The sequence below is a fragment of the Meles meles genome, chromosome 2, assembly GCF_922984935.1.
Source record: "Meles meles chromosome 2, mMelMel3.1 paternal haplotype, whole genome shotgun sequence".
Taxonomy (NCBI): Eukaryota; Metazoa; Chordata; class Mammalia; order Carnivora; family Mustelidae; genus Meles; species Meles meles.
This window is the reverse complement of record NC_060067.1, coordinates 165,229,226-165,240,707: the sequence shown is the minus strand read 5'-3', so window position 1 is coordinate 165,240,707 and position 11,482 is coordinate 165,229,226. Positions and strand designations below refer to the sequence as shown.

Here is an 11,482-nt window from a genome sequence, read left to right as displayed (position 1 = left end):
AGATCCCTCTGAAGGCTGGGTGTTCTTGTTTAGGCTGCTTTTTTGGGTCTCTCACACGCATCAGGCTGTTGACAGAAACGGTCAAGTGGCCGTGACGTCTGGAGCCCAGAGGTAATTCACCTGCCAACCAGGATCAAGCTCGAAGGGCAAAGGTAGGAGGCCGGAGCGGCCCCCGTCTGGGCTGTGGCATGGCTTAGTCCCACTTAATGGACACATTCAGAGAGAGAGGCAACCCTGCACCGGGCCGGAGGAAAGAAGGGCTTGTTAAGAACAAAGGAAAATGCCTTGACAGGTCAACTCTCCTTTTGTTACGGGAGCCATAGGGCTCCCAGACAAGGAGGGGCCGGGGGGACACCTCAAGGTATTTGGTTTCATGCAGGCACTGGTGCTCCAGGCAAACAGCCCAATCTGCCATGCAGGCCTCTGGGAGAAAAGGACACTCCTTTGTCCTCTGGTGACCCTTCTGCGAGAAGACAGCCTGACTCTGATAGAGATGACGTTTGTGTCTCTGCTTCCAGACCAGTGTGAGCGCCAAAACCTGTGCAAACCATTAGCATTTCAGGATCTTGAAAAAAAAAAAAAGAGCCGCCAGTGCATTCCAGACTCGTGGCACAAATGCAAAACAGATAAGGAACAAAAATCCCAAGCCACTGCCTTTCGGCCCAAGTAACATGGGCAACCGTCGGAAATGTACTTACTTCTCTTCAATCAAGTGGAGGAAAATTTAGACATGTTCAGGTGACTTAAGTATTTCGTGTGTTTACCCTCAGGCCCAAAGACCTGCATTCACCACATTACCTCAGAAATCACTGAAGTAACTTCTCTCTCAGCATTGTCATCTCATTCCTCCTGCCCTCCAAGCCCAGGACCTCTGGGCTCCCCCGCACTCCCGTTTCACTCTGTGAGTCCCTCAGGCCATCCCAGACGTCTCTCCAAGGCTCTTCTGTTTGTTGCAACAGCAGGTGCCTTCCTTCTGCATCTGTGTCTGTCATCCGTTTTTTGGCTTATGTCTCAGGCCCACCTCGCCCCGTCCCAGGGAAACCTCTATTTTATATATTCTCAAGTTGCTGGATAAAAGCTGTAGTTTCCAACAGTTACTAGGAATGATAGTGAGATTCACATTTCTCTGGAAATGAGCTGATGACTTTAAGCCTAGATCTAACTGCAGAATCATGTCATATCAAGTTAGCATTGTAATTACTATTCGTGAGAAAACATGCATAAAAAGTTGGCTAATTCCAGTTGTGGGGGCTATGTTCATAGTTCTCGGTATCTTAAAATGGTAACCCTGTCAAGAGTTGCCTCAGAATGGCCTCTATTGTTGACACCTGGGTGGAAATGACACGGCGGGAAATGCTTCTCCTTGGGAACCACTCGGCTTTGGGGCTGCAGGACGCACAGAACCCTCCCTCCAGAACCCAGACAGCAGGGCTTTGTTACATGCACATAAATATGGCAAATGCGAGGTGTTCAGTTAGACTCAGACGATTTATTTTACTGAATTCAGATTCAAGTTCAACTAAGCTTTCTAACAGATAACAAGATTCGAACGTTGGAGAAAAATCCATGTCAGTCATAAGAAACCAAGAGCCTATGGGCCAGTGGCTGAGCTTTCATCTCATTGGCTCTCAACACCCATCTGTGTGTTAAGTGTGGCAACGTGAGGTGGCCGAACACGGAAAATGATACGACACCACAACACCCCAAAGATGATTATTCTTACCTTGAACAGAAAACATCACTTAAATTAAAAAACAAACAACAACAAAAAAAACATTTAAAAGTTCTCCCTCGGTGTTTGTAATTCCTAACTGTAAAGTATCATCTCAGTAACCGAACAAAGAATCCTCCTGGGTTGGTCACATCATTCATTACTGACCAGGAAAATCAGTATCATACAAATTGAAACACTGAAGTAGAAATAAATAACGAAATAATTTACGTGTAGGTAGTTTTGCTGCATTGCACATAACCACACAAAATCCTAAAGCTGATTTTTTTTTAAAACTCAGAAAACACATTTGCCTTTCCGAGTTTCTTGCTAAGTGATGCATGCTTCTTCTAAGGAAAACTATGCAGGCCTGATATTTAAAATGTAAATACCTGTCAGTCTAGAGCTTGTCTACCTGGGCACGCAGGTGTGGACAATGGGTGGTGAACAAGCGGCCTTCCCAGCCTTGTGGGAGCCCAGACCTAGCAGCCTGCAGCCTCTCCAGCTTACCCCCAGGCCTATGGCCAGCAGTTTAGGGTGAAAGTATGCAAAAAGCACTGGTACAAGTGGGTATGCTTGTACTTTTGCTGTGATGCCCTTCAATGGACTATAAAATCTTTGCTAGCATCCTCGGAAGGTTTAGAAAGAAGCACTGCACGGTATGAGGAGGGGACAACAGCATTTCCCATAGTGCTTCCAGCAAAGCTCAACACAGAGCATTTTTCTTCCACAAGGCTCTTAGCAAGTTTCTACCGGTTCAACTTCTTTTGCTTCCTATTCCAAGTATTCCGAGTTCCCTGCCTTCTTGGCCAGCCCTTAACTGATATGAATTACTCTCCTGAATTAAGCTCCTCCCGGGCCTGCCTCGGAGCCTGGCCCTCCCTGGTATCAGAAAGACCCCTATGCAATCTTCCTGAGACCGCAGGCTTCTCAGCACCATGCGGTGGGCCCGCCAGAACAGCACTTTTTCAGTCTGTGGGGAAGGGCCTGTTTGCTGGCTTATGAGAAAACGGATCTTGAAAATAATCTAGAGGGAAAGATGAAGAAGTGGAATTCTGGTGCATACTCAAATATTTTAAGGTTGAAGTTTGGTCCCTTCCCTTGCCCGTCTTTCCATGTCCACAAATGGCAACTAGCTTCCTGAATTAAGAGAGAATGCCAATGCATATCCTTTCTTGAATGGGGTTGTTCGTGCAGGGGTCAGTGAACATTTTAAAGGGACATCTGTCCATAAAGGGACATTTAGTAGATATTTAGGCTCTACGGGTCACATACAGTCTCTGTTGCATTATTCTAGCCCCCCCCCCTTTTTTTCCTTTAACAGACCTTTCAAAACTGAAAAACCATTCGCAGCTCAAGGCTCTTCTAAATTCTCCCTGTGGCCAATAAATTTGCCAAGTCCTGGCTCTAGGGAGTTCTTTGGCAGGGAAACACGGGCACTTCACTATGTAAAGCGTAAGGCTGTTTGGGCCTCAGAACCCTGATTTGGGGATTTCTTTTAGACAGTGAGGTAGGTCCTTGCTGAGGGATCCTTAGAGCATGCATAAAGCAAAACTCCCATTTGTCTTGATTCTGCTCCCCGAATGGTACTGACCGGGCCCAAATTGGCACCCTTTATTTAAAAGGTGGCAACTTACGGTGGGAAGTCTTAATTTAGGTCCATTTAAATCTGGGCCTGGGCTGGCTAATCCTTGCCTTGTTTTAAAGGCAAGATCACATACTCCAGTGTCTGAAGAGTTTCATTTCCAGGTTACTTACTACCGCCAATGGTTGGTGGTAGAAAAGCTCAAGTGTGAACACGCTTCCTCTTCACCACTGATGCCACCCATAGAACAAACCCCATCCGACGAGTCAAGGGGAAGCACGCCAGCTCACTCTACTTCTGTGGGTATCTAAAACACAGCCTGTCTGAGGCTGGGTCTTGATAAGGAACAACAGTGTTTACCAGGGACCAAGCACGTCAAGAGCTGCAGACCAGTGTTTCGGAAGCCAGATCTCCCACAGGGACATTGACCTCCCTCCTCTCTGACACAAGAGGCTGTACCACCACGGAGCTCCTCCGACCTTCTGGGTATTCGTGAGACAAAGATTCTAACAATAACTTTCTCACTGTTAGAATATTCATTTTGAAGAGCACAGTAAGAGAATTTGCTCTCTTTTCTGTATTTGTGATCTTTTCAAGTCATCAATATACTTATGATATATGCCATTTTAAATAGTTAATAAACAAGATAAAAGTCCAATTTTTTTTAAGTTAAATAAAGGCTTCAGGATCTGAAACCTTTCTCTAACAAATGATGTCTGGAGAAGAAGCTCTTGGTTCGCAAAATACACATTTGCTACCAACCAGGCCAATTTAACTGTTCTGGGATTAGGAAATAGCATACATACATACACACACACTCACAAAAAGAACTTCGTCTGAAAAAACTAGGTATGAGAATTCTCAAAGCCTCTAAACTAAATGAAAACAGGTGAAAAACAACTGATCTCATGTAAGCAAATCTAGTTGCTCTCTTTCAGTTTTTGTTTAAGATGTTGAACCTGTTTTCTCAAAATGTGAGTTTATTTCTTGTATTAAAGCCAGAGCCTTCTCTTAGTCTGGATTTACAGTGGAACTACAACCATAGCCTCAACCATGACAGTAATAAAGACAACCGGTCAAGCTAAGTATGGGGTCTCCAAGATAAAATCTCTGAGACCATTTTTCATAAAGGAGGGGACACCAACTTGAGTTGGAAGAAACTGGAGTGCGATTAAATCAGCAAAAGTGTACCACTAAGAAACAGTGACGTGTCTGCCTGTCAGTAGACACTAGCTCCACTTCTAATGACCTCAAAACTGTACTTGATGAATTTTCCAACTCACTCAAAGACATACTATTCTAGTCTGAAAGGTGGGACTGAGAAAGTCATTATCTGTGTCAGGAAAGACCATGGTAATGGGGATTTCTCTACATAAAAAGAATTGAAACAATAAATTCTAAAGTGTGTGTTTTTGAAAGAGTACTGCATTCTCTCATCCTCTTTATCATTTTTCTCTCTCACATACTCTCCCATTCTCTCTCTCACACAAACATCTCACACAGTTTCTCACACATGTTCACACATACTCTCACTCACACATATTCTCTCATACACATTCTTTCTCTCTTACACACACACACACACACTGCTCTAGTCATTATTTCACGTCTTCCAGGACTATCAGTTTTAAAAATAGTACCTCCTGGTGCCTATATTTCTATCTTGGATATAAATGGTTTTGATTTTTTAAGTCTATGAAGAAACTATATAGGGACAGACCTGAACAATAAAAACAATGCATCACCCTGTGTAGGTCAGAGCTTTTGAGATAGACAAAAAGAGGACTATGATTCAGCCCGTTGGGTTCTGGTTTGGAGAAAGCATCAGTCACCAGCACTACCTTCTCTGATGGAGAACAGCTTTGCCATTCCCTTCACTATCCAAGTGCATCTGTTTCAAATGTAACACACCTCAAAGAAAAACAGACAGTCTTAGGTTGCTATCCTGTGCAGCAAGAATGAAGTGATTTTCCCTTTTCCCTGCTCCTCAGTTTAAAGCTGTAGACAAAACAGTGGAGCTTACAAAAAATGGATTTTGTTTCTGTTTCAAGGAACAAAAGGGCAAAGGAGAAACAAAACCAAGTGAGAATAAAGGGGAGAAACCCTGAGGCAAAAATGGCTTTTCCTTCAGAAAGTCTTCCTGGGCTCTCGAACCCCCTTCACAGGGCGCCAGCAATCTTCTGGGACGGGAGGCCTTCCTCCAGCCAGAGGGCAGCGGTCGAGGCGCTGCGGGGCGTCCGCCGGTGAATGCGCCGCAGCCGCAGCAGGTACAGGAGGATGGAGAGCACGACCACCAGGAAGCAGCCCGAGAACAGGTAGTGATTGTAGACGAAGGAGAAGCCCCGCCAGTGAGCGTGACTGGCCCGGAAGGTCTCCTGCTGGATGTCCCTGCCCGTGTGGAAACAAAAGCAAACACCACACGTAAGCGAGACCAGGACTGACCAGGCCAAGCCACGCGGTGGAACAGGTATGGGGTCTCTGGGACTTTCCTCACCTCTGAAAGGTAGGCCAACGTGGCCTAATAGAGGGCGGTTGTAAGAAGTGACAAGAGAACGCGTGACAGCGCATTTGTACGTCTGCAGCAGTTACCGTCACTGTCATTTGGGAAATAAAACCCAGAATTTTAAAGGAACGGTGACAGTCTCCCTGACACACAGGAGCCACTGTGGAATGAGGGCCCCCGTCTGTGAGCAGCAATACCCACCACCCACAATGTCTGCAGACAGCCCAGCAAAACGGACTGCCGGCACATGCTTCACTGGAAGAAGGGGGGGATCCCCCAGGAAGCACATTTCTCATTTCTCAGTGCCCTGGGGTCAGCGGGCAACAGGCAGCTGGTCTGTGAACGGGACCGGGAAAACGTCCTTCTTCACTTGCCAGTCTCTGACTGGCATTTCCACTGGCCATGAACGCAGACACAAACTACGCAGTGTCTGCAGTACTTGTGACTTGGATCGTGGGGAAGCTCGGAGAGCTCTTATACCACACTGTGGTGGTTTGCAAACACCTCAAAATATCGACATACGTCACTGTACGGGAATTACGGAAAGTATTAGCTCTGCAGCCAGAACACATATTACTGTACCACGGATATGTCTTCTGTAATTTGGTGGTTTCCTCTATACCCTGTTATTTATTTACATACCTTAGGAGCAATATTTTGAGGCGGAGTCTGAAGCCATAAAGAGGAAGAGCCCCAGCATTAGCCCTTCTGTGCAGGGGTTGGGGAAAGACGCTTGACATAACCAAACACTTCTGTGCGGCATGCGATGGGATGGCCGGGGTGGGAAGGAAGCTCGGGTGTGGAAGACCAAAGTCAAACTCTGGTCTGCCGTCCTGCCCGCGGCCAGCATGCTCCCCAAACACCCGCCAACCCCAGCTGCCATGCACTACATAATGCAGAAAAGCCTGTTTTGTTTGACTCTTGTTACCAGATTTGCAGCCATACCTTAATGGTAAAAAACGCGTCCTGTAAAGGATTGCTCCGAGTGTCCACTGAACCTCCTTGTCATAAACTTGTAAGGCTGTCTTTAAATTTTTATAGTTGACAGGAAACGAAAAGCCCCTGTGAAACACCTCGAACATCCAGGCCGACTTGAAGCACTGATACCTAGAAACACCAAGCACAAACCTAAGTGGGATTCACTTACTTGTCAACACGATCCGTTCGCTGGGATGGCCTTCCCCCGCGACCACGGTGGGTGCAAAAGCCTCACTAGGCCGCTGCTCTGAGCAGACAAACCAACTGTGTGCACTTCTAGTTGACGGACTTGGTTTGGACCCTTTGTCCCACAACCCGAAACAATTCACCTGCCAGAATCGCTTAGTGCATGGAACTTGGTCTCAGTAGGATTTCACACCTTGCCATGCCAGATTTTTTTCTCCTCAGGCATTCCCTCATTTACTCTCTGATAAATACTGAGCAAGTTCCAACTTCTTTGGACCTGTTCTTTATTCTAAAATCAGAAGGCAGAAGGGTCCTTTTCAGCTCTGATAGTGTAGGATTCTAAATATTTATCAGAGGCTTACCTATTGCAAAGTGCTGGGCTAAGTTATAATAAGATATAATAGCAAATAATAAGATAGCCCACGTCACTTAAATGACTTATGATGACAGAATATTAAAAAGCAACAAATGATTATGAAATAAGGCAGAACCTGATAAATGCCACTAGGGAGACATACTGTGTCCTCTGGACACCAAGAGAGGGATAAAGTCTGCTTGAATGGGCAGAGGGAGACTCGACAAGGACAGTGTCTGACCTGACTCTGAGGTCTGGCCAGGACTTCAACAAAGCAGGGGTTAAACAGTGGAATTCTAGGTGGAAGGAATAGTAAAACTGAATAAAAACTGTCAGATACATTTGGACACAAGTATCCGCTGTCCTGTTTGAAAGGAGCCCAGGGTAGATGAGGAGAAACCGGGATCAATGAGGACGCAAAAGTAAGTTGGGGCCAGGGTGTGGCAAGCCAGGGGCTAACACTGCAGCATGGTTTCTGGAAAGCGCGTGGCTCAGCCGCCCATTGCTTACTTCAGCCTGTGGAGGTCAGCATGGGAAGCGTAGAGTCCGCGGTCAAAGCGTTCCCGCAAGATCGACCACTTTGTTGCACAATAATCCTGGAAGAAATTTCATCCCAAATAAATCATTGGTAAAAGTGTAACAGTTTCTTCATTTTCAAAAGGGTTTACCAAATTCATACTCCTAACCAACAGATACTTCCAATCAGGCAACACAAGCTTAATTTCTACACGTAACGGGAAGACTAGATGTACAAGCTTCCAGCAGATACTGATTAGCGGAGAGTGCTTGTTCTGTCTTAAAATGCTGCTGAAGTTACTGTGACAGAGAATTTCACTGCCCATAACCAAACTCTTCAGAACTGCTTACATTTCCCCGTGTGACTGCCTGTGACAGGCACAAACTTTTGGAACGGTAAAGTGGTACTTTAGCTAAGTCAGAATGGGTACCTGTTTCTGTGGCGCCACAGTGCAAGGCTCTGGGAACACCAACAGGATTCCAAAAGGCCTGCCTTTAGAAGGGAAAGATGTGCCATCTTTTCCTGAAGTTATTTATAATAATACTGATAGCTAACAGTTACGAAGCACTAAGTGCCTTTTCTGAACGCAATACTTAAAGCCATTCCTTGGCATGGCTAGGACTCCAACCTCTATTTCAAGGACGAAGAAACGGAGGCTCTGAGAGATGGTGAAACGTGCGAAAGGGGACACATAACAACACTCAGTCTGGGGTGAGGCAAGGACAGGCATTTAGGGCAGAGCAAACACCGTGAACGAAGACAAGAGGGCAAGTAGCTTAGATGCCAGGGAAACTAAGAGCTGTCCGCAGTGATGAGAGTAAGGGCGTGCTGGGTGGGGAGGGGAGGCCCCCGGGAGGAGAAGATATCCGAAAGCATCTGCAATTTATCCTGGTACGAAGGGAAGCTGCTAAAGACTGTAAAAAGGTGAGGGGACAGCCCTTGTGTCTTAGACAGAACTCTCTGGGAGCGGCATGAGGCATGAACGATGGAGGGAGACCAGAGGCAAGAAGACCGACTGGGAGGTTCCTGCAGGTGACAGCCGCAGGCCTCACTAGGGCAGTGAGAGCAGGACGCAAAGTAGAAAAGGTTTTGAGAGATGATATGCATGAAGTAATGTGCTTGTTGACTGATTCTGGGGTGTGTGCGGCGAGGCTGGAATGAATGGCAGGGAGAAGCCTAGAACTCGAGTTTTGGGAGGTGGACTGAATGGTCAGGGATGCCATTAACCCAGACAACATCACAGAATGAGGGAACAGAGAGAAAATGGTGGGTCTGTTTTGGGTCATGAAATCTAGTAGGCAGGGGTCAGGCCTGGAGCCTCTTCTTGAGAGGCAGTGGCAGCAACTCATGAGCATGGATGAGAGCATCAAGGAGCCTGAAGGTCCAAGGGCCAAAGGTGGCTGTCAAGAATCACCTAGGGTTAAGGGGTATAAAGGTGGGGAACCCTTGAAAGAGCCTAAGCAACCATCAGAAAGGGAGAAGCCAGCGAGAGAACAGGGGTCCTGGCAGCTAAGTGACAGGAAGGCTGCTGGGAGTGTGGCCAGATCATGGCTACATTATCACCCCGAAGTACACAAGTCTGTCACCTGGAAGCCACTGATGCTCAGAGCGGCTCATGGAGTGATGGGCAGAAGTCAGTGGACTTCTCATTTCTACTGGGACTGCATCTCTTGCTCAACCAAGGGAACAGGGTCCCCAGCAGGCTGCCCTACATCCTTCCATCCTCCACCTTCTCTTCTCTTGACCCAGGCCTCTCAAAGTGCAGGAGGGACATAAGCTGCCACTGTCCACATGAGTCTCTCAAAAGCATGTAGAGGAAGAGGATGTCTTTGAAGGTTACCTTTGCAGCTTTAGTAAACGTAGCAGCATTGTAATCCCCCCCCATTCGTAACACATCTTCAGTGCAATAGTAGAACTCCGAAAAGCCATAGAATTCACTGTTTTGGAAGTGAATCGGGGGCTGGTAGACACCGTTGAGGGAAGTCTGTGTCTCATTCGTTTTATTCATGAAAGGCTGGATGGTCTCTCGACATAGGTCAAAGTCTCCTGTTCCCCGGAGGTACATGGTCTGTCCATTTTGCTGGATTTCATCTTTAATGTCTAGGGGTAAGCAGGGGTCCAGGTATGGAGTATCAGGAGCCAGACCGGTCTGTTTCCCCAGGAGTCTACAGGACAAAGAGAAATTTGATTTGAGACTGACAGAAAACTGTTTTTTTGAAGAAGCAGCTTCAGGTCAGTGTTTCTCAAGACATTCTGTGGACTGTGAGCTCAGCGAGGTGTTCTGTGGGAAGGAAAATGGGTTCTGGGGTCATGAGGTTAGGGAAACAGGTTCTTGAACCCCTCTTAGAGATTCACCATCCATGCACATGCGTGTAGGGCAGTCACTGTACCAGGGTCCAGTGAAACAGCTTCCTGGTGAGATGACCAGTGCTTTCAGTACCCAGGAACATGGCCTGGCGCTCTCAGCCTGAGTGTCTGGGTGCCTACGCTCCTCTTGGTTTCAAGTTCACTGCAGCCGAATGCCTACCAACTGTGTCATTCCCAATCCTGTTCTGCCACTAGAGCCCATGGGTTTCAGTGTATAGAGATGAAATGTGACTGTGGAAAAAGGTCATTGGCCCCAGGCTCCATGCCTTGGAGGCAAGGTGCTTACTTGAAAATTACTGTCAAACTCAGTACTAGCAAAGTTGAAAAAAATTGGGAAAATCTAGAAGAACTGGTATCAAGTTGCTTCACAAATGTTTGTTAAGCTCTTGGTAGTCTTTAAAGAAGCCAAATGACACTGAGATGAGCAGATGCAGGGTAGGCCAGAGCTATGATGGTGGTAGCCTAAGAAAAAGAGCTATGACGGTGGCAGCCTAAGAAAAGACCTCAGTCCGGAACAAAAGACTGGCCCATGAATACCTAAGCTAAAACAAAGTGCCTACAGTTACATTCCATTTTGGATTCTATTTTAACTGATTTTTAAAAATTAATCAACTATTGATCCCAATTGCTACAGATAAGAGTTTCTATTGTTAATTCAAGGTTCTGAGACATTCCACGGACAAGGTATCTTAACTGTCCTCTGAAATACACTGCGCTTAGGACTGACTTCCCGATGCGATTTCCCTGCACTAAGATCTGTCCTCCCCTGTACGTACTCACTGCTAAGACACTGAGGAACCGGAAAGAGCTTACAACCACCAGGCTTACTTTAGTGTTTGATACTGTGACATCACGTGGGCCTAAAAAGGTGTTTAAATTTTACTATCCATCATTCGAATGACAAGTTATTTATTCCCAAGATCAAGGCAACTCAAAATGCACTTCAATGTAATAAATTAAGGTCTTTGCCATTAATTAAAAATGTCTGATTTTAAAAACTCAGTTGCTACTGATGGCGAAGAGATAACTATACCTTTCAAGGCTCAATTCTTCACATATGTAAAAAATGATGACTAATGTTTATAATCATTATAAAAGTCCAAGATGGCTCAGTCAGCTAAGTGTCCGACTCCTGATTTCAGCTCATGACCTGAGCTGAAGGGGTTGTAAGATCGAGCCCCTCATCAGCCTCCACACTCCGTGCAGAGTCTGCTTGAGATTCTCTCTCCCTCTGTCCCTCCCCCTGCTCACACACACTTGCTCTAAATACATAAATAAAA

At 46.2% G+C, this 11,482-nt stretch overlaps 1 protein-coding gene across 3 annotated transcripts in view; it reads right to left on the bottom strand.

The window, feature by feature from the left end:
* Positions 1-1,476: 1,476 nt before the first annotated feature.
* Positions 1,477-11,482, bottom strand: part of ENTPD4 (ectonucleoside triphosphate diphosphohydrolase 4) — a 36,030-nt gene continuing 26,024 nt past the window's right edge. For all 3 annotated transcript variants that reach the window (XM_045997039.1, XM_045997038.1, XM_045997040.1), the window contains 4 exons: positions 9,676-10,000; positions 7,829-7,914; positions 6,745-6,906; positions 1,477-5,684 (listed from right to left, as the gene is read on the bottom strand). In XM_045997039.1, the coding sequence (XP_045852995.1) occupies positions 5,456-5,684; positions 6,745-6,906; positions 7,829-7,914; positions 9,676-10,000 (802 nt within the window). In that variant the 3' untranslated portion in view covers positions 1,477-5,455. The remainder of the gene's footprint in view (positions 5,685-6,744; positions 6,907-7,828; positions 7,915-9,675; positions 10,001-11,482) is intronic.